Source organism: Myotis brandtii, unplaced genomic scaffold (assembly GCF_000412655.1).
Source record: "Myotis brandtii unplaced genomic scaffold, ASM41265v1 scaffold419, whole genome shotgun sequence".
Taxonomy (NCBI): Eukaryota; Metazoa; Chordata; class Mammalia; order Chiroptera; family Vespertilionidae; genus Myotis; species Myotis brandtii.
Window position 1 is genome coordinate 39943 of NW_005366075.1, and position 23332 is coordinate 63274.

Genomic DNA, 23332 nt, shown 5'->3' on the forward strand with positions numbered 1-23332 from the left:
ATAGGATATACATTTAAATATATACATAAAGTATGTATATATTCAATATATATTTTTATTTCATGAGAAATAAAATGGATCACTACAGGATAAGACACTAGGTTCAAATATTAAGCCAACCAAGGTAAATTCTTTACTGATCTCTGTACTTTTTTCCCCCAAGTAGATAGCTACCGATTACTTGAGCTGACAGACTTAGAATTACAACCGTTTTTGCCACCATTCATGACAAAAGACAAATCAAAGTTGTTCTTTTCACATGTGGACCTTTATTCTTAGCCATGTGCACTGAGGACAGAGTCTCCTCTGGCCTCTAGACCTGTCCTGAGCAGGTTGATGCTGCTTTTCTGTTTGTGGTTTGGCGGACTGGCCTGTTGTGACTCATCACCACTGTTTCTGCCTATCAGTCATTTAGGGTTCTTAATGCAGAGGACAAGACAAAAAGCAGAGGGCTTGCAGGGTCAAACTCACTACTTGCCTGCCTGGTTTCTCTGTACACAGGTGAGATATTCCTGCACATCATCCGGGGACCCCAGAATAAGGGGGGCTCGTTGGTGAATGGCCTCGGGCTTCACGTCCAGCACCGGCTGGGTACCTGTGGTCGCCAAGCCCCCCGCCTGCTCAATGATGAAGGCCACAGGATTGCACTCGTACAGGAGCCGGAGCTGCAGAGAAAGGGTCAGGCAGGTTGCAAGTTGTCCCAAATCTCAAGGCCTGCCCCTGAAGCTGGATGCAGAATTCCCACCGCTGGACTTCTGCCTGGTCAGGGCAGTGGGCTCCAGGCCCTCTGCAGAGGGGGCTGCCCGAGATCTAGCGCCTCGGGAAGGTTGCTGGGTGCATCAGCTGCTGAGCAGGGCATGGGCCTTTGCAGGCACCGCTGCTCAGCAGCTACCTGACTTGTGACCTGTGAGAGACCTGCCTCTTCACTTGGGCAGATGAGATCTCAGTGCCCCTTTCTTGCCAGTTCCCTCAGGAGGGAAACTGCAGCTGCGGCCCGGTCAGAGGCGCTGTCGGTGAGAAAACAGGCGTGGCCGGGGTTGGAAAGTCACCTCAGAGTGCTGGGTGCCCTCCCAGGATAACCCCAGTGTCCCGGGGAGCGGCAAGGACCTCCAATCTCAAGTGTCCACTCGGCTGAGCAGTGTGCTGGTACTTACATTGCCTTTTTTTGGCCCTTAAACTAAATGAACTCCCGTTGCTTACAGCACACAGCATCCTGCACGTCCCCTCTCACGGTCTGGTAGTGAGGCTTGCCACCTGCCTTCCTCCTGTGCAGTGAGCTCCAGCCCTTCTGCTGAGGGGGCTGCCCGAGATCTAGCCCCTCGGGAAGGTTGCTGGGTACATCAGCTGCTGAGCAGGGCATGGGCCTTTGCAGCTACCTGACTTGTGACCTGTGAGAGACCTGCCTCGGCAGTGGGCTCCAGGCCCTCTGCAGAGGGGGCTGCCCGAGATCTAGCGCCTCGGGAAGGTTGCTGGGTGCATCAGCTGCTGAGCAGGGCATGGGCCTTTGCAGGCACCGCTGCTCAGCAGCTACCTGACTTGTGACCTGTGAGAGACCTGCCTCTTCACTTGGGCAGATGAGATCTCAGTGCCCCTTTCTTGCCAGTTTCCTCAGGAGGGAAACTGCAGCTGCGGCCCGGTTAGAGGCGCTGTCGGTGAGAAAGCAGGCGTGGCTGGGGTTGGAAGGTCACCTCAGAGTGCTGGGTGCCCTCCCAGGATAGCCCCAGTGTCCCGGGGAGCGGCAAGGAACTCCAATCTCAAGTGTCCACTCGGCTGAGCAGTGTGCTGGTACTTACATTGCCTTTTTTTGGCCCTTAAACTAAATGAACTCCCGTTGCTTACAGCACACAGCATCCTGCACGTCCCCTCTCACGGTCTGGTAGTGAGGCTTGCCACCTGCCTTCCTCCTGGTCACCCACCCTGAGGGCAGGCACAGCATCTACCTGGGTCACTGTGACATCTCCAGTCCCAGTACTGCCGACACAAAGAGAGTGTCCAAACAAGGCTGCCACAGACCTCGCCCTAGGGCTCCCAGCAGATGGCAAAAATGGGGGGGGGGGGAAAAGTCATGGCGAGTTGAACTGAAATGGGCTGGAACGAATGTCCTTTTTGGGTCTATTTATGTAATTATGTTGTGACGCCCTCCTCAGACTACCCCCACCAGACACACTCACACACACACACACACACACACATTAGATTCAAGGTGACATTCTAGCTAATTTTTCTGACTTGGTACCATTCTATCTTCTCCTTCCTTCCCCTGTAGATGCAAAATCTATAATTTTTAAAGTCCCTTTTCTATAATCAGCTTAGAAAGTGGTTGACCCAGCACTATGCAGCCTTTTCCTTTCTTTCCTTCACATTTATTTTGAAGACATGTTGAAACTACTTGGAGAAACAGCCATGTCTGGTGCTGATTGTTTTATTTTTGTTATTGCATGGGGAGGAATGAAGTGTGTCTGGTCTGGGTTGGAGAGCCAGGCACTCAGGAGAGAGTATGTTAAGACTCTGGGGCATTTACTTGCTATTTTGGTAAAACAGAGTACGATGCCCTCCTCTAGACTTCCTGCCCTTAGAGTCGTGGGCAGCCTGGCGGGGCACAGCGGAGCCCCAGCACATGTGGGCACCTTGAGTCCGCTAGTTCTGTCCCTGATCATCCACAGAAGGACACTGGAGGCTATGCTGTCCTGGACAGGCCACCAGGGAGATGCTGGCCGGCAACTTGTAGAGCTGGGCTCTTTCCTCCCCTCTCCCTGGCCCTGGGGGTGAGGGCAGGGCTTTGGGTGTCAGACACTAACGTCCCAGTTGTAACCAACTGACCTTCGTTTGTACCTTGTTGATTCAGACACTTCAGAATCAAACAAACAAAGCACAGCATTCTCACACAGCTTGTCCTGGAGCCAAGGTTTGCTCTGACCTTCAGGGCCCAGGGGTGTAATAAATCCTCTGAAACAGTGCCCAGGGCTTCACGGTGCCTTGGCCTGTGGGCCTTCCAATCTATTTTTTTTCTGCAGTTAAAATCCACACGGCTCTACAATGGCCTCACATTCACTCATGGGAAACACACCTCATTTATTTCCTACCTGCCCACTCACGGACAGGCATGCCCAGGCCAGGCGCAGCCGAAAAGCAGGTGTGAAGAGAAGGGGAACGCCGCTGGCTCCCTGACTGGGGTCAGCCAGTGGACAAGGGAGAATTACCTTGCCCTTAGGGTTCTTCTGGTTCGCTGGGTATAGGAAAATCCCTCCATAGACCAGGGTGCGGTGCACATCGGCCACCATGGAGCCCACATACCTGGCCCCATAGGGCGCCCCGCTGTCCTAGAAAGCAGAGAGGGAAGAGACAAGATGCAGTGAGTTCTGCAATTAGCTAGCACCCGCCCCCGGTCACCCGTCCAGTTGGTGTGGCCTCTGCATTCCAGGTTCTTCGTCCTGCACCCAGCAGCGTAGGAATTGAAAAACATTATATAACTAAGCATTTCATTCAGTAGGAGCCCCCATAGCTTGACCAGTGATTGAACTCATTCAATGAGGACTACTTCAATTAAGACACTGTACCCTGACACAATCTTAAGAGAACAGCTATTTTTTTAAAAAGGAAGTATATATTGCAGAAAAGCAGATATGCCACCTCAAAATATGTCACATGGGCATATGGACTATTTTCAATTAAAGTTCCCTGAGAACTAGCAGTGCAAGAAGGGCACTCTGACCCGCCTTTGTCCCCCGAAAGCAGGAAATAACTCTCCCATGCGAAAGGTACCCTCCCCGTCCCAGGAGGGAGAGCCACCCTTACAGCAGAGGCAGGGAATTTAGGGCTGAGACGGCTGTATGGACAGACCTGGCTACGTCCTCACTAATTTACTGCCCTACACCCCCTTCTCTGTCCTCTCAGTCCTTCACACATTTATTGTTTCCTTGGCTAAAAGGAGCTTTGGTCATTTGAGCTTCACATTTCTGTGGGGCTCCCATAAGTACAAAATCAAATCTGTTTTCTCCTGTTAATCTGTCAGTTTAGTTATTAGACCAGCCACAGAACCGAGAAGGGAAGAAGAGAAAGGTTTCCCCCCTTGTGATTCACACAGTTGCTGGCAGCCCCTGAAACTCCCTGGCGTGCCGCGCTTCAGAGCTCTCTCTGCTGCCCGAGAGCCAGGCCCCTTGAACAATGACGACGTTTGCACTTACTCCAAGCATGTTCACCACGGCAAACTCTTAAGCAGCTTTAGAAACCATTTCTCACTTAAAATAGTGTATAAAAGTGTTATCACTTCAATGTGTGATCCATGGAGAACAGAGCCCAGTCGTGATTTTACATTTCCTTCCTCCACTCAGCTTTCCAAACCCGTGTGTGCCTCACCGCACATCTCCCATCAGACTCGCCACAGCTCAAGTGTTCCACAGCCTCATGTGGCGGTTGCGTTGTTAGTGCAGATTTCATTACAACCCTTTTCTTCTCATATTTCAAAAATGGTTAAAATGCAGAACATTCTGTATGTCTTTTTTGGAGGGAGGTATTTTTTTAGAATTGAATTTATTGGGAAGCAACCAATCCCTGCGTCTCTCTCACATCAATGTTTTCCTCCCCCCCCCCCCCCCCCCCCCCCCCCCCCCCCCCCCCACCCCATCAACTGAAAAAATACCCTTGGGAGAGGATTTAAAAACAAAAAATAAAAACAAAAACAAAAACACAGACAAAAGAAAAAGAGACTCTTCAAAGTTAAGGTTGAGGCAGCGAAGTCAGGTCCCAGCATCCTGCTGACCGAGTGCCACCTGGTCCCATGGAATCCCACCTGGAGCTTCCAGGTGGGCCTCCCACACCAACGCTTTTCACTGTGTGAAAGGGGCCTCTCTCACCACATCCCCAGGATTCGGTGAGAAAGGGCCCCACTTGTAAACAAGCTTTTGTTTTACTCCCACTTTAGGCCAGACTCTACACTTGATCTGGAACAATGTGCCCATTTCTGCCTTAGAAGCTCGCCCCGGATGGCGGGCACGCTTAATGGATGGTTTGGCTGTATTAACAGCCACATAAAGTCTGGAACTGGGTGATCACATTGAGAGTCAAAGAGCTCCCTAAAGTGTGGCGTCAACACAAGGCCCAATGTTAGAGCATGTGAATGGGAGAAGCTCTCCCTGGATGGTGGGCACGCTTAATGGATGGTTTGGGCTGTATTAACAGCCACATAAAGTCTGGAACCGGGCGATCACATTGAGAGTCAAAGAGCTCCCTAAAGTGTGGTGTCAACACAAGGCCCAATGTTAGAGCATGTGAATGGGACTTTCAAACATAACTCTTCCATCTGAAAGCAAATATAACGGAATGCCAGAATCTATGAAGCCCAGAAAACAAATGATGAGAGAGAAGTTCTGGCCTGAACCACTAAGTTTTGAAAATACGGGCTCATTAAAAACAATTGCTCTTGGAAAAACTCACCGGGGAGTGTTATCTGTAGTGGGCAAACTTTAGCTATAGAAGCTATTGACTGTTTTGAAGGCAGAGTCTTCCACTCCATACTGATCAGAGCCATGAACAGTAGCACCAACCTACTCCGGCCGGGCCCTCAGAGCCACCGTCGAAACAGGAACCCACCAAGATGGCATTCTGCCTTAGGCTCTCTTCACTCACCTCAGGAAATTTCTTTTTCTGCACATATTCCGTGGTGGCAGCATCAAAATACTTGGCGTAGCCCTCATTGAGGCTGTAAATATTTCCTTTCTTTTTAATTTTGACCTCTTTTTCTACCAGAACAAATTCACCAAGAGCCTAGAAAGTTGAAGAAAAATACCAGTAAGACAGGAGATACCAGGAGACAGAAGCCAGCAACACACGCCCCGACAATCACAAAACATGAGAAGACGTGGGCCTCCTGGAAGGGCCCAGGGGGTTGCCAAGTCCTTCAGCAGCCTGCCCAGTGATATTTGCATGAGATCAATAAAGAACAGTGACAATATTGAGTCTGCACAGGAAGCATAAGCAGGAATATAACAGGAGATAAAATAATTCAAGGGAAGAGGGACAGTTTCCTTTGTAATGTTCACGGTCAGCTAGACTACTCAGTACAAGGAACCCAGCTGTATTTATCCCCCAACGTATCACCCTCAGCTAATTCCTAATGTTTTCAGGGAGACTTGGGCCATTAACAATGAGAGAACAAGTTACACAAACAGGGATTTGTCATGAAGGTGGGGAAGGCAGTTCAACCACTAATTTGTGGTCCAGTTATTTTATCTTAATAGTTCAGTCTTGGAAACCATTAAAAGTTCCTGGTATCCCAGTTCTTATCTGGGGTAAAGGAGAAATCTCTTCAATCAGAAACTGTATACAGTTGGCATAAGGAATAGTTGATAAAAATTAAAGAAATCCTCAGAATTATAATAACATTGTGCTCAGTCCCCCATGGTCACTATCTGTAGGACACCCTCAGGTATCCTGGTATTGAGTGTGGTGACATCAGTCTTGACAATATTTGGCAAAGTAGCTCACAAGTGATAGGCAAAGCATCCAGATTTTAAAGAGAAATTCTGTAAGTTACTAATATTTTCCAAAATCTCTGCTGAACATTTTCAATGTACACTTGCCATGCAAGCTCAGCCTTCTTTTTTGAACTCTTGCGTCTTTATCTAATTATTTCTTCCTTTAGTCAGCATCAGGCTATCAGGTTTCTCAGCTACCCTGAGGCTGTGCATGTCTCACTGGGAGAAATCTGAGCATAACATAACACAGAACCTGGAAAAGCAGTTTCCACCATCTCTCCTCCTATGGGGAAGAACATGTCGATTAGGGGAAGTCTTCCAAACCCAGGCTGTCCAATAGGGTAGCCAGCAGTCACAGGTGGCTGTTCAAGTTCATTAAAATGAAGTAACATTTTCAAACCCGGCTCCTCGGTCACACCGGCCTCATTGCGGGTGTCCAACAGGCACCCGAGGCCAATGGCTCCCGCATTAGACAGCACGCATCACAAAGCATGCCGACGCCACAGGACTGCTAGTGCGTGGTGCTGCTCTAACGAATTCATGTTTCTGTCTGGAAATCGGCAGCACTGGGATTCTGAAACCATTGTATTCCCGTAAACCAAAGAGGAATAAACTCTTTAAGGGCATGGCCTGACTTGAGAGGACTGAATCTGCTGAACCCCTCAAATTCCCTCACTTGGACAAAGGTCCTTAAAGTTTTTTGATGACACTGTTGGGGCCCCAAACTAGACTCTGGCTCCAGAAGCAAGTACTAATAATAATGACCAGGGCCCTGACTGGGTGGCTCAGTTGGTTAGAGAGTCATCCCAATGCCCTAAGGTTGTGGGTTCCATCTCCAGTCAGGGCACATACCAACGAATGCATAAATAAGTGGAACAACAAATCTCTCTCTCAAACAAACAAATAAATAAATAAATCTATATAATAAAAGCCTAAGCGACTGTTACCACAGAACGACCAGAATGACCGGTCGCTATGATGCAGCAGGGGGCAAACGCTCAATGCAGGAGCTGCCCCCTGGTGGTCAGTGCGCTCCCACAAGGGGAGTGCCGCTCAGCCAGAAGCCGGGCTCAAGGCTGGTGAGCGCAGCTGCCACAGCGGGAGCCTCTCCTGACTCCACGGCAGCACTACCAAGCGGCGAGCGGTGGCAGCAGGCACAGCGGGCCGGGATGAGCATGCCGGGATGAGCACGAGTGGCGTTCAGCCCCGATTCGGGCTCCTCCCTGGCCGCCTGCCACTTGGCGCACTGCTACATCCCCTGAGGGGTCCCGGACTGCAAGAGGGATGTCCAGGACTGAGAGAGGGTGCAGGCCGGGCTGAGGGACCCTCCCCCCCAGTGCATGAATTTCATGCACCAGGCCTCTAGTAAATAAATAAATAAACAAACAAACAAATAAATAAATTTTTTTTAAAAAAGAAATTATTTAAGAATGACCAGGAAATTATGCCAGGGGACTAGAACGGAAGTACAGAGCCCCATGGGGTCCCTCGTGCTGATGCTGCCATATTGGTACTTACTGGGTCAAGCATGAAGAGGTCCACTCCTTGCCCAGTGGAAAGAGCCACGAGGGTGGCACTGCCGTAGAGGGCATAGCCCGCGGCCACGATGTTGCTGCCTGGCTGCAGGGCATCCTTTTCCGAAGGCTCCTCCTCCGAGGTCTGGAGAAGAGAGGAAGGAACAGGGCATTGTCTCTGGAGAGAGCCTTGGCCAAGGCGCGAGCTTCTTAACTCTCCTGAGGAGTAACTTCCAAGAGTAAAATAAAAAGTATTGAGAGGAAACTCTGTATCTTTCAAAATGCTTTCACAGTATGTTTTTGTGAAACAATGGAGAGGCTCTACAACCCTCGTTTGAAAGAGAAGGGTCGGAGGTCAGAAAGGTACTCACATAACATCTTGAAACCAGTGACCCATAGGCTGGGGCTGGACCCACGTCTCCCGTAGCTAAGCCAGCGTCATTCTGAACAACTAACAAAATATGGGGCCAGTTTGCCCTCCGCGAGTAACAGCCTAACAACTTTATTTTAAAAGCAATCTCATCTTCTTTAAGGGTTTCTTTAAAATGTCACTTTCCCTTTAATATTTTTCTAGGGCTACAAGTTAATTTAATTAAAAATGGCACGTTACTTTTAATATTTTTCCTTACTTTTGCAATCTTGCATTCTTTCTAACACATTTTTTTTTTACAAATAATTATGTTTTCATTTGACTTGTGTGTATCTGTTTAATGATTTGGCTTTATGTACAGATTCCCAGGCCACACACGGATGCTGAGAAGCAGGCCCCAGCGCAGTGGACGGCAGCATCAGCATCACTCGGGATCTCGTTGGACGGGCATATTCTTGGGCTGTGCCCCTGGCCTCCAGAGTCAGAAATGCTGGGCCCTCGGCATCAGCCCTCCAGGTAGTTCCACAGAAGTTTCAGAACCACGGCCCCAGAGCGTGGTCTCCTCAGAGACGTAGACGGCAAAGGTGGTATTAGGTTTTTTAATTCAAAATCTTCAGTCATCCCCACTGGAGCTTTTGAAATACCTTTGCTCATCCATCAAAAGGGTCACATTTTCTTTATATGAAACCAGAGTTCTCCCAGAGCGGAGGTTTTCCTTTCTCTGAACCGCGAGCCTGCGGCCTCCGCAGGGCGTCACACTCTCTCCTCGGTCCTTGGAAACTTGCACTGTGGCTTGAAGAAAATCCCTCCTCCTCAACTGGCTCCACTGGCCTTTATTGACTTGTAGAATCCCTGGCCTTGAAAAAAATAACAAGAAATACTTTCTAGATCACAAGGCTCCCCTCCAGCGATTGCCCTGTCTCTGTCTTCATCTACATCCTGGAGACCAGGATGCCTGTCTACACTACCTTCCTTCTCCTGTCCCCACAGCAGGCTGCCCCTACCTACTAAATCTGATGCATGTTTTCCAGGCTTCCTCTTACCTGACCTCTAGGCAGTGTTGGATCAGTTGGCTGCTGCCTCCTGCTTGAGATGTGTCTCTCTGGAGCGTCTGTCCACTTCCCTCTTGTCTGTCTTTCTTTCTTTCTAACTCTCTAGATGTGTCTTCTCATTTGCTTTTCCCAACTCCTCTTCTTAAATGTTGGTGTTTTCTGGCTCCTCCCCAGTGTCTGCCCAGTGCAAAATGGACCTCTAAATCGTCACCCTTTCCAGAATGGGGACTCTCAGCTGCTATATTTGTGTTATGAGTCCCAAACCCTCCCCACAAGTTTAATGGGGTCTGGGATGGATTCCTGCCCCAAACTGGCCCAATCAGAGTTTCTGCTCCAGAAATATGCATCTGGGGCTAGAACATTCTGGTTGATGGCAACTTAGGAGCATTGGAGTGACCATCTTTCTTCTGTCATGGGCCAGAGAATCAGAAAAAACTGGTCCGCAGAGAGAGGAAAGAGTACAGTGGCCATGGGAAGATAAGATGAGAGACTTTGACCCTTCTGTGGCCCAGGCCCTGTCTGAGGCTGGCCATATTTCTGTCTTGGGGCTTCCTGACTCGTCCCTGCCGTTTACACCGGAGTCCTGACTAATAAAGCTCTCTTCTCTTCTCCGTCTACACACTCCTCGGCCACCTCACCCACAACCAAAGCTCCAAGCCCTACACAGGTGCCCGCGCCTCCCAGGCCTCCATCTTCATCTGTCCTGATGGCCCAACTCTTGGAGCCACCTGCCCACCAGACATTCTTACCCAGGTCCCACAGATGTCTCAAGCTCAACATGTCAAATATGGAATTCATCTGCCCTGTCTCACTCCCCAGAATTTCCACTCTTCTTCCATTGCTCCCCATCTGAGCAAATGGCACCATCATCTGACCAGTAGAAACCTGGAAATCACCCTTCCCTTCCTTCCACTAAGTCCAGTCAGTTCGACAACCCACTCTTCACAGGTCCCTGCCCTCCTGCCTATCCTCACCACTACCCCTTGGTCCGAGTGACCATCACCCCCTGCCTGGTCCTCCCACTCCATCCTTGCCCCACTCTGATCCATGTCACTTCTCTCTTTAAAACCCTTCATTGATTTCCCATGGCCTTGATGTCCAATGTTCTTCAAATATAAAAAGGACTCATAAATCAATAGCAAAAACACAAACTATATGATTTAAAAATGGGCAGAGGAATTGCTAGACATTTTCCAAAGAAGATATACAAAGGACTAACAGGTACATGAAAAGATGGTCAAAATCATCAATTATTGGGGAAATACCAATCAAAATCACAATAAAATATCACCTCGTACCTGTTAGAATGGATATGATAAAAAGATAAGTAGTAAGTGTTGGCGAGGATGTGGAGAAAAGAAAATCCTTGTGCACTGCTGATGGGAATGTAAGTTGGTGCAGTCACTGTGGATACAGTATGGAGGTTCCTCAAAATTAAAAATAGAATTATCATATGATCTAGCAATTCCACTTTTGGTTATATGTCTAAAGGAAATGAAATCACTATCTTAAAGATATATCTGCACCTCCATGTTCATTGCAGTATTCACAAAAGCCAATACATGGAAATACCTAGGTGTCCATCAATGGATGAATTGACAAAGAAAAAAATATATATTTATATTTATATAATGGAATGTTTTTTGGCCACAAAAAAAGGAAAGAAGAAAATCCTGCCATTTGCAGCAACATGGATGGAACTTGAGGGCATTGTGCTAAGTGAAAAAATCAGAAAGAGAAAGACAAATACTACATGAGCTCACTTATATGTAAACTCTATAAAAAACAAACTCATAGAAACAGAGAATAGATTGGTAGTTGCCAGGGACAAAGGGTGGGGGACTGGGGAGAAATGGGTGAAGGTGGTCAAAAGGTACAAGCTTCCAGTAATAAGATAAGTAAGTTCTCGGAATAAGGTAGATAGCATGGTAACCACAGTTAATAATGTAGTATTATACATCTGAAAGTTGCTGAGAGAGTACGCCATAAAATTCTCATCACAAGAAAAAACATTGCAACTATGTAAGGTGATAGATGTTAAATAAGGGCAAGATGTTATCGTCTTGATCATTTCACAATATATACATATACCAAATCATTATGTTGTACACCTAAAACTAATACAACGTCACATGTCGATTATATTCCAATAACACTGGGGGAGGAGCTATTAAGAGCTGCCATGATGAAGGTAGGATGCCTATTTGAATCCCTGTCCTGGCTGGTGATGTTAATGGAGTTACTTACCTCCTCTATACTTCAATTTGTTCACCATTTTTAAAAGAAGTATGTGTGCCTCCCTGGGGCTGAGGTGCGGACTGACCCGGAGCCCTGTGCTGCAGGAGGAAGAGCAGAGGCTGACTCGTGCTCTTTTTCAGAATCTCATAACTAGCACACCAGCGATCTCATTTTTAAAAAAGCGACAGAAGTATGTGTGCCTCCCCCGGGGCTGAGGCTGACTCGTGCCCTTTTTCAGAATCTCATAACTAGCACACCAGCGATCTCTATTTTTATTGTAAGCTGTACCTCGAAAGGGGAAACGAAGCTCCTTCACTCACCTAGCTCGTTTCTGCGTAAACTCGAAACAGCATCTTAGTCTTTAACTTTCTCAGATACCAGAGAAGTGTCTCGAGTCCTCCTCTCCTCCCTCATGAAAGTCTCCCTGTGTCTCTTCAATACAAAAGGAGACACACCGACCCCGCGGAGGTGTCCTCTAGCCCATGCGGGCGTGGCTCCCATTCTGTTCTCCGAGGCAGGAGGCGTAGGCCACTGGTCTGCGCCTTGCTTTTCTTCTCAGAGAGAAAGGTTAGGCTAATTCATATATTCTGCCAAGGTCAGTTTTCTGCTAAGCTTTTGCCCTGAAAATCAAATTTTTGCCCCATTTTTGGGACGACCATCAGCCGAGCATCACCATGTGTGCCGCCAGCACCTTGGCCGGCACGAGGCTTACCCAGTCCTCCCCGCGTTGGTTTGACCGCAGGGAGTTTAGTGGGAAGAGTGCGTACCTGCAGCCAGAGAGATGGGCCTCAAAAGCCAGTCCCAGGGCAAGTTACCCAACTGAACAACCCTGAGACCCTCAGGTGCCGCTGGCCTCCTTCTGCCCCAAAGCCATCCTGACCAGAGCAAGGACTGACCCTCAAGTTGAGGAGGAGTGTGGACTATGGGGTTGTCATGAAGTGTCTGATGGTCACAGACTGACCCAGGGGATCTCACGAATGCTAGGAATGTGGAGCTGATGGAACGGCCCAAAGATACCCTACTTCCCAGAACCTGGGACCAGTTTGTGTTACATGGCAAAGGGACCTTGCCGATGTCATTGGAGTTTACCTATTTGAATAGCAGCTTACCCGGGACTCTCCGGTGAACCCAACTCTGATCAGATGAACTGTTGAAAGCAAAGCCATTTCTGTGGCTGGGGGCAGGGCACTGGGGGAAAGGGAAGGTGTCAGAGAGCCCAGAGGCGTGAGAAAGGCTTGTCCTGCCTTCGCTGGCTTGACGGACACAGGAGTCACAAGCCAGGCAATGCCGGAAGCCTCCAGAAACTGAGAACGACCCCCAGCACCGGCCAGCCAGGAAGCAAGGACCCCCCACAACGCCACTGAGCCTGGCAGGATGCTGCCCCCACAGCCCCGGCCCTCGATCCGAGGCCAGGCTGGCTGGCACGGGGTTTGCCCTTGGAGACGCTGAGTGGAGAACCAGCCACACCTGCCAGGCTTCGGACCCACGGAACCAGGAGATGGCCAGGGGGCGTCCTTTTAAGCTCTAAGTTGTCATGGCAGCAACAGAGAAGGAATGCAGTCAGTTGTGAGACACACAAAGGAGAAACGTCCCGCCTGGAGCCCACTCGGTGTCTGATGTCTGTGTCTCCTTCAGGTTTTTAAACAAGGCCCGCCTGTCCCCTCCCTTTGCCGTCGGTGAATGCAGTGCCCGGGAGAGGGGAATGGTCGCTCCGGTTCCTCCAGCGGCGCCTGGGGCGGAGCGGGCTTCATGACCTGCCTACCCGCCTCTCTGCTTAGTGGGAGGACAGAGGTTAGACCTCCAGACTCGTGGCTCCCAGGCCAGGCACCTTCGGGAAACCACCAGAGCAAAGAGGCATGAAAGGTCAGATGGCTACTCACCTTCCTGTAGATGGCAAATATGGTGCCAATGGAAGCCAGACAGTCGATGTTGGAAGATCCATCCAGGGGGTCAAAGCAGACCACATACTTCCCCTAGATGCACAGAGGGAAGAGCCACTCCGGTCAACACAGTCTATGCGCGTGGCTGTGCGGGGCAGATAACATACTAATAGCACCAGAAAGTGATTGCGAGCAAAGGGATGTTCTTATCAAACAATGCAATTACTTAAGGAAGCAGAGTGGACCAGTGTATGTGAACTGTGCAGCTCAGCGCCTACCTCCCACCACAGAGTAGGTAAGGCCACACAGAGCAACGGAGGGCCCTCCACCTCCAAAAAGCTTTCCCCCTGCCTCCTCTGGCCCCTCCTACCTGGGCCCCCCGAATTGGAGCTGCTGAGACTGGGAGAGGAAGGTCTGAAGTGGGCATCTTGCAGGGAAGAGGTGGGCAAGCTGAAGATAAACTTGGACTCACTCCACCCACATCCACAGTAGGGCCAGTTAGAGATTTTTTTTTTTTTTAGTTACAGATTTATTGATAATGCTTTCTGACTCTGTCCCCGGTTTTTTTCCCCTTCATTTTTGAGCATTTTTGCCAAAAGTAAAAAATTAGGAAGTCTCAGAGTAATGCCCAGGCCCTGTGGGTCTTATTAAGATAGCTGCTATGCATAGATACCTCAGAGGAATAAAAATACTCCTCTGCATCCAGCGCCTGCTGTCCTGAAGGCCAGAAGACAGAGCGGGGTGTCTGTGATACCACGCTCCTCACGCCCGCCCACACTGCTCTCACACGCAGCTCCAGCCTGCATTTCACGAGGAGAAGTCACCAGGTACTTCTTACAGGCCCCCTTTGTGCAAGGCCTATGCAAGCCTGAGAGATGAGGACTGGGGTCTCCTGGCTAATTAAACACGGTAATAAAATGTGAGCCTTGCCCTGGCCGGTTTGCTCAGTGGACCGAAGGGATGAGAGTTCGATTCCGGTCAATGGCACATATCTCAGTTGCAAGTTCAATCTCCAGCCCTGTCGGGGCACGTACGGGAAGGCAACTAATTGATGTGTCTCTCTCACGTGGATGTTTCTCTCTTTCTCTCTCTCTCTACCCTCCTTCTCACTCCCTTCCACTCTGTCTAAAAATCAATGGAGGAAATATTCTCAGGGGAGGAGTAAAAAAATCCCACAAAACTTGAGCCCTGGCTGGGTAGCTCAGTTGGTTATAGTATCATTCTGATACGCCAAGGTTGTGGGTTTGATCCCTGGTCAGGGCACATACAAGAACCAATGAATGCACAACTAAGTGGACAACAAATTGATGTTGCTCTCTCTCCCCACTCCTCTTTACTCTCTCTTTTTTTCCCTCTCTCTAAAATCAATAAATGAAAATAAAAAATAAAATAATACACATTCCTTTAAAAAAAAACCTTGAAGTAAAATGGGAATCATTGCCAAAACCGGTTTGGCTCAGTGGATAGAGCGTCGGCCTGCGGACTGAAAGGTCCCAGGTTCGATTCCGGTCAAGGGCATGTACCTGGGTTGCAGGCACATTCCCAGTGGGAGATGTGCAGGAGGCAGCTGATCGATGTTTTCTCTCTAAAATCAATAAATAAAAATTAAAAATAAAATAATACACATTCCTTTAAAAAAACAAACCCTTGAAGTGAAATGGGAATAATTTCCACTGCCACTACAATTACTTTTCCATGATTTCCAAGGGGTAATGCCCTACCTTAAGTTGAGCTTTATTTCCTTTCTCCCCTTGCTCAACAGGGGGAGAGGGCACAAAAAGTGGGGTAATTCATAAACTTGGAAATTTCCCATTCTCCCCGAGAATAATCCAGCTTAGCCCATTCATTCATTCATGTATTCAATCAATATTTGTTGGGCATCTGTCATATGTTGGAAAGTATTTAAGGAACTTATATGGAAAGAGGCATGGAGTATTCAAGAATTAGCATGAAGACATGTGTAACTCAGCCCAGCCGGGAAAGAAAACAGTAGATCACACTGGAGAGAATTGAGTGTCATATCAGTGGAAATTGAAAGTTGAAAAGAATAGGTGTGATGTAGCTTAAATTATATAACAAGAAGAGTAGAGTGTTTTTCATAGTCCCTGGCATACAGTAGGTGCTTAATAAATTTGGCTTTACCTTTTCCGTCCTACCAGCTAATCATAAAGCAATGGCACTTTGTCCCTAACACCCAACGTATAAATCAAGGGCCAATAGTCCCAACATGTATTCTGTATTTCTGTATCACAGTTGAACATGGTTGAATTTTTTGGCCACCAACAAACCTCTCTCTTTAGTAAACTGTCCATGAAACCAGAGTGAATATGGACCCTCCCAGCCATGCCCTGCACTAACCAAGTTGACCATTACATTAGTGCAAGAGAGCCTCCATCTTTACGATTTCTATATTAGTCTGACAGTGTGTCAGGAATGAAGAAACCTCTATTGAACCCATAACCCCCTTGAGGAAGTGGGGGAGGGGGGTATAGAAATGGGGAGGGAAAAAGTAAGAAGCTGTATAGTAAGGCTCTTCTCAGGAACTCTACTCTTTACTGAACTCGATGATTTTCACTTCCCCCCAAAACACCAGTACTAGTCACCGATGGGTACGTTAAATGAAAATCCATGAACCCCACTGCACAGATGCAATATGTCTCCAGCAGTAAAGGTGTCCGGGAAATGCTGGGCCCTCTGTTTAACCGTCTGTGACAGTTTAACTCTCTGTAGCCTCAGGTTTGGCTGGCTACCCAGAAAGCCGGAATGCCACCCAAAGATAAACGCCAGGCCCCGGAAGGAGGTTTATGATGTATAGAGTGTGGATAACTGCATGATGTTACCTGTTAGCTTAGGAATGCCTTGTTCTTTCTGGTGGTCCATGTGACTACCCACCACACGGTTTTACTATTAACCCCTGTGAGAAAGAGGCCCTGCCCTGGGAGGGTGTCTTTGGAGCCAGATGGGATCAGGCAGTTTAGGGCCAGGGCCGTGGGGAGGGAAGATGGTAGTTAAAGAGGGAATGAGCCAGATGGTCATGTGAGCAAGATAGGTGGGATGTACCAGTCAACCGCAGAGCTGCCCTTCCCCCTGAACCCAAGAGTGGGAAATGAGGGCAAAAGAGATTGGCTGGTGTTTTTTTGAAAGAGCCAATAGAGGGCAAGAGAGGAAAATATAAACCTGTAGACTAGTAAGCTTCTGCGGGAACCCTTCTCGGGACCCCTCTCCCGTGCTGACAGCTTTGTTACTTTTGCTGTAATAAACTTTGCTTCCCTTTGCTTACCCCTCCCTTGTCTGTGAATTCTTTCATCAACTTCTGGAGACAACAAACCCAACAGCTCAGACTCGAGTCCCACAGCCACTGGGAACAGCTGCTTTGCGCTTGTATGTGAGTTTCTCCTATTAAAGCTCCTATGAATTTGGATAAGGTTATGTGCCAGTTCTTCAGAATCAATCCTGAATTTAGGCTTTTTGGGCTTTACCCTGACACGCACCCCTTGAGGCATCTCAGTAAACCACTCTGATTTATATTCTGAATGAGTCACTGTCCTGCTATGGAGTTGTTGTTGTTTTTTTGTTTTGTTTTGTTTTTTTTTTGTTGTTTTTTTTTTTTTTTGCAAGACAGCTTAAGACTTCCAACTAAAGAAGCATGCAGTAGTTTACAGAAAACAAAGTAAGCTAAGCAATAGGCAGCGGTTCTCAACCTGTGGGTCGCGACCCCTTTGGCGGTCAAACGACCCTTTCACAGGAGTCGCCTAAGACCATCCTGCATATCAGATATTTACATTACGATTCATAACAGTAGCAACATTACACTTATGAAGTAGCAACGAAAATAATTTTATGGTTGGGTCACAACATGAGGAACTGTATTTAAAGGGCCAGAAGGTTGAGAACCACTTCGAGAGGAAAATCCCAGAAACAGGAAATGCAAGGCAACAATCTTCTCAACTCAGTATCACCACCTAGTGGTGATGAGCAAAACTGCACCCCCCTTCCACACGCACCCTCTTGTCCTTGGGGGTGATTATCGCCTCTTTATTCTCCTCTGAGACCAGTACACAGGTGCTGTAGGAGGACTGGAGCATGTTGATCACCAGGGAGTTGGACAACACATCCAGTTTCTTCACCTCATCCCCTGTCACGTTCACACTTCCCGCAATCCCATACCTAAGAAGACACACACAAAAAAGTTGACATCACTGAAGGATCCTGAACTCCAACAAACAAGTCCCGACACTAACACAGCACAGTATGTCTACCTTTTCCTTCGTGGCTCCGGGGTCTCCAAATGATAAACACAGCCCGAGTATGGCCTGTCCCACAGCACTGATCCTCAGCCTTGCTTCCTGTACACCTCCAGGGTATATTGTCCCGGTCCCTGTTCTCCCAACATGCTAACCAGAATTCAGTGTTACTAGTTTACAACCCTGCCCTGGGCTCCCGCTGCTGAGGAGTTAGAGCTCTAAAGTCAGACAGCCCTCTAATTAATGATCCAAAAAAGTGAAGAACCACGACTTTCCAGCCCTGGAATTTCAATATTTATGATTCAATATCCTCAAATAGTGGCCTGCTGGGATGAATTAAAAATCACCCTGCTATAGAATGGTTTTACTTGAATAAGAAGGAAATTTGGAGACAGACTTAACTAATTTAATATGGTTTTTCACTATCTCTTTTCAAACAATATCAGAAAAAGCACGACTATATAATTCTATGTAGGGTTTTTGTGTTTTAGAGTATTAATATGCAAAGGTCTCAGACCTGCCACCCTTACGGGAGGGATCCTTCTAATATCTGAGTCAGATCACTCGTCCACCCAGAGTTCCCAAGTCCCCACCATGGCAGGGGAACCCCTCAGGCCCTCCCAGCAATGCCTGTTCCCACGCTGACATTGTCCCTTTGCCTCTCACCCTCACTTGGCCAGTCTCGGCCTCCAGACCCACTGGACACACACCTGCCTTATGACCAAACCCTGGGTTTGCTGCCCCGACCCCATGCTCTGCCCTCCAAGCGCCACAGGCTATCACCCCCTCACGCCTTTTGCATTCCAACAGCTGCCCAGGTCCTGTGGCCCCCAGCACCCGGCAAGCTTTCCTCTCATTTTCACCTTCACTCATGGCACTGCCCCCACAGGAGCACTCCCAGCACAGGCAGCGTTTCCCTACCGACCTCCTGACCTGCTCCAGAAGCTCCCGGTCCCCCCTCGGTGCTCCCACCACACACCAGGCACACCCCGGCCACCCCATCCTCAGCGCTCACCATCTACTCATGGGAGTGTCTTTCCCGCTAGGTTATCTGCCCGCTGCAACTCTGTGTTTATTTCCTCAGTATTCAGAGTCATAGGAGATGCTCCATACCTATTCACGGAATGGTGACTAAAGGATGCGGAACAGTAGTCTCTCTTCCTCTCCCTTTTAAACACCATTTATTTGTTGAAGGGAATCCCCAGGTGGATTAACAGGTAGCCTGGGTTAAGAACCTTGGATTTAAGTCCTTCCCCACCCTCTTCCCTGACTGATCGCGTCCCCCTCCCCCGCAGCCCTCCCCCATCATTCGATGTCTGCTGTGATGTCATGTGCTGAGCCAGCTGCCTTGGAAAACAATACCGATAGCCTGGCTCAAAATAAAAGCAAATAAACAAATAACAGCAATAGCAAAGCTGGGTTATTGTGCATCGGAGCTTAATGTGGATTCTTGAGGCGGATGCTGCCGGGGGGATGAAGAGCGGGGGTTCCCCAGGTCGCTGGTGGGCAGAGATGAAAAACAAGTTCTCTGCCCTGTGCTTGCAAGCCCCCCCCCAACACCCCACAGAACACACCCTTACCACCCTCAACAGGCCCCTCCCCCTCCCCCAGGCGCTGGGCGCCCTGCACCCACACCCCTGCTTCCAGAAGAGGGGGGGCTCATGCACAATGAGGACTCATTGCCCAGCAGCCCCTCCGGTGAGAGCCTGGTGGGGGGTGCTCCACCCCCAGGACAACCCCTGCTAGCACTTGAGCTGGCGCTAAGACCTTCCTGGCCATGTGTAAGTGGGATGTCCCATCATCTCGACAAGAAAAGCCATGGAGAGGTTTTCAGGAGAGGCCTTCTAGCATTCCCTTCTTCCCACGGCAAGGAGTGGAGAAGAAGGAAGGGAAGCGAGAATGTCTGACCCCTTTTAAGTTGTATGAATAGAGCCTGTGCCTAGAAATGTCTTCCCAAAGAGAGGAAGCGAAGGACGAGGGGCCTGAGGCCCCTGAAAGGGAAGCGGCAGGAGCCGGTGGAGTCCGCCTCTCCGGAGCAGACTTCCTCTGGGACAGCGTGCAACCCGGTCGCTCTCTGAGAAGCAATCCCAGGGGCCTCTTCAAATCATCTCGGCATCTTGCTAGAAAGAAGGAATTTCCAACTGGACTGCTCCCCTGCCACTGTGGGTGCTTTCGCAGAGGAGAGGGGAAGGCTGCTGTCTGAATGGGCAGAAAGTGGAGTCCTCCCCGCAGACCAAGGAAAACTCAGCCCCCCAGCAAATGTGGAGCCTGACGTCGTTTCCACGGGCGGCGCCTGCCACCTAGTGGTCAGTGTGCAGCATCGACCAACCAGTTGGCAAATTTCCCCAGGTCTGGGCTGTGAACTATGGCAATAAAGAGCATTTACTGAGCATTGAGGGCTGGCACTGTCGAAATCATCATCGCATAGACTTACCCTTACAACAACCCTACAAGCTAGGGGCTATCACTATCCTCTCCGTTTTACAAATGGGGAGACTGAGGTCCTGGTGAATGGATGAGTGCCCACAATCTCATGGAAGGAAAAGCCAGGTCAGATGAGCACCTTAATTATCCAATTCCCGAATCCACTTCATCTGGACATTCAACGGCCAGAGAGTCCGTTCTGCAGCTGACTGATCTGACCCCACCATAGCGGCCGCTGCCCACGCACGTCCTGCCAGAGCAGGAGCCCAGTGGACTTGGGTGAATAACACTTAGATGCCAGCAGGAGAGGGCACCAAGCAAAGCAGGGCCCACATACAGGGAGAGGCACGTCGCTGCCTAGTGTCACTCAGCAGGCCCCATCACCTGGCAGGCGCAGGGCAGGGCAAATGGCTGCACTCACATTCGTGAAGGTCCTGGAGTGTAGAGCTTAGCGTTACCTCCAAATGACAGCAATGCAGGGTGGGAAAAGCGGACCATAGGCATCTTTACCTGGATCCCATTAATGGGCCACAAAACCGTGTGTCAGTAACTATGTAATTATCTTGTGGTAATTACATCCTGTCATATAATGCTATCACATTTTTGTGTTAAAAGCACTACGTTGTTTTGTTTTGTTAATCCTCACCGGAGGATATTTTCCCCCCATTGCTTTTTAGAGAGAGTGGAAGGGAGGGGGAGTGACAGAGAGAGAAACATCGATGTGAGAGAGACACATTGAATGGTTGCCTCCCACATGCTCCCTGACTGGGGCTAGGGATTGAACCTGCAACTGAGGTACGTGCCCGACCCGACCCTTCAGTCTGTAGGCTGACACTCTAACCACTGAGATTACCGGCCAGGGCTATTTTATTTTTCTCATTTAGTTTATTGTTATTGTTGAAAGTATTACAGATGTCCCTTAAAAAAATAAATTGTTAATAATAAAATTTTAAATATAGGACTTTGTTATTTCTTCATTTTAAGGTAATAATAATCCTATATAATAAAAGGGTAATACGAAATTTAACTGAATGGTGGAACGACCAGTTGCTAAGATGCACACTGACCACCAGGGGGCAGATGCTCAACACAGGAGCTGCCCCCTGATGGTCAGTGCACTCCCACAGGGGGAGTGCTGCTCAGCCAGAAGCCGGGCTCACAGCTGGCGAGTGCAGTGGCAGTGGTGGGAGCCTCTCCTGCCTCCGTGACAGCACTAAGGATGTCCGACTGATGGCTTAGGCCTGCTGGCCCACTCCCCCCCCACCCCCTCGCCCCTGCCATCAGTCGGACATCCCCCGAGGGCTCCTGGACTGCAAAAGGGCACAGGCCGGGCTGAGGGACCCCTCACCCACCAAGTGCATGAATGTCGTGCACCAGGCCTCAAGTCTATAATAATAAAAGGGTAATATGCTAATTAGACCTGACGTCTTCCGGACGTCATTCCAGACATCCTTTCTGACAAAGCCGGGGCTAGAGAGAAGCCAGCCTGGGTCCCTGGTGCCTGCGGGAGGAGGGAAGCCTGGGCCCCTGTTGCCAGAGAGAAGCTGGTGCCGGCAGCCAGGGGAAGGAAGGCCTACTCTTGCACGAATTTTCGTGCATTGAGCCTCTAGTAATAAATAATAGGCCCCTTCAACTTCTGGGAGGACCTCAGTGGAATGACTGCAATGAAGGGGAAGTCCAAAGAAGACTGCTTCTTTTTATTACAAACTTACACTGGGCACTTGGCTGTGCTGGTCAGTGCTCATGGCCTGAACTTGGCCTCCTTCTGTGCTTGAATAAAGCACCAAAGAGAACAACATGTAGAATGCTGAACATTGAAAGGTTGTTTTAAAGACAAAAGGCCCCTTTCGGTGTAAGAAAGGAGATGTAGGCTGGGGCCCTGAGAAGTTATTTTGTAAACGATAATGATTCCTAGCTCCTGATGAACTGGCCAAGGTCATGACAATAAAATGTTCCCATCTGCAAAGGGCATGGTCTCCTGGCTGGTTCTCTGTGCCAGTGAGAGTGCAAATACAAAAGTCACAATAATTCAACATGTTTTAACGTAACAAGTCACTGGGCTTGCTATCATTATAATGGCAACTGGAAAAATTATATACGTATGTATTTTTTTCTCCATAGCATGTCTCCAAGTATTTCGTTCCCTTCTTGAAAAAAGTCAAAGTCCCCTTCATCAAAGGGCACAGAAACTTTAAGGCAACTTCCATGCAGGGCACAGAGGCAAAGCGCTTTGGCCAGATTTCCTGCCAAGTGCCTGCAGCTTGCCCACACCCCACCCGGGCCCTGTCCCCAGGTCCGCGGCTCTGCGCACCCGCACCGGCTCCCGGACTCACAGGTTGGCCAGGCCGGCCTTGCGCACGGCCGAGGAGATGGCCTTGATGGCGGTCAGCATGGAGTTCAGCAGCTGCGTGAGCTCCCCCGTCCCCTTCGCCTGCCGCCCCTTTTCCATCACATAGCGGGTGAGGGTGAGCATGTCCGTTTCGAAGGGGCTTCTGTCCGTCATTGTGGCTGGTCTTTTTTCAAACCCCGCTCTTTTTCCTGCAGAAACCCTTGCTTGTCTCCGAGAGCTGTAGCTCCGTGGTAGCAGAGCTGGCCGGGACCTTTAAGGAACAGGGCCCCAGCCCACGTGGTTGGATCACTGGGCAAGCCCTCCGGGATCGCTCTCGGGCGTGGCTACCCTGAGGGCTGCCAAGGCCCACAGCCAGCTGGAAATAGAACTGGAACTCGAGACACAGACCTGCTTTCTCTTGTTGACCTGCTCTCTTTAAAGACCCAAGAAGCCACCATTTAGTAACAGGTGGGAGATGAGAAATCCGGCCACTAAAAAAGATCCACAAAGCCCTCTTATTCCAGGACTGCACAGTCTGATGCCGAGCCCGTTCCCCCTGGTTATAGAGAGCACGTGGGCAGATATCTTACCTGGGGTCCAGGTGACATAATAAGGTAATGGCAGTCCTGGGACCTCTTAGCCAGGGTTCTGTCCTGTAAGTTTGAAAGATGCTTTTTGTTTCCAAAAAAACATGTATGATTGGATGGAAAGCCCTAAGAGATATCCAAATCTGGAAGAAATAAATTATATTCTTAGCACAGTGCCTAGCACCAGGGTTATTTTATCAATTCTTCTAGATTTGTACTTT

The 23332-nt window shown here is 49.1% G+C and overlaps 1 protein-coding gene across 1 annotated transcript; it reads right to left on the reverse strand.

Moving 5' to 3' along the window:
• Nucleotides 1-249: 249 nt before the first annotated feature.
• FBP2 (fructose-1,6-bisphosphatase 2) lies at nt 250-22796 on the reverse strand. The gene is made up of 7 exons (XM_005873735.2): nt 22529-22796; nt 17532-17694; nt 13528-13620; nt 7992-8132; nt 5626-5763; nt 3201-3320; nt 250-665 (listed from the first exon to the last, which is right to left on the reverse strand). The coding sequence occupies exons 1-7, from the start codon at nt 22696-22698 to the stop codon at nt 471-473; spliced, it is 1020 nt and encodes a 339-aa protein (XP_005873797.1). The 5' UTR covers nt 22699-22796; the 3' UTR covers nt 250-470.
• Nucleotides 22797-23332: the final 536 nt, after the last annotated feature.

Bases quoted from the DNA above. Each gene is read 5' to 3' on its own strand.
- FBP2 (XM_005873735.2), bottom strand. From the start codon at position 22,698: ATGACGGACAGAAGCCCCTTCGAAACGGACATGCTCACCCTCACCCGC. The intron at 8,133-13,527 runs GTGAGTAGCCAT...TCTCTTCTCCAG, and splicing joins TATTTGCCATCTACAGGAAG to ACCTCGGAGGAGGAGCCTTC. The intron at 3,321-5,625 runs GTGAGTGAAGAG...TCTGCTTTCTAG, and splicing joins AGAAAAAGAAATTTCCTGAG to GACAGCGGGGCGCCCTATGG.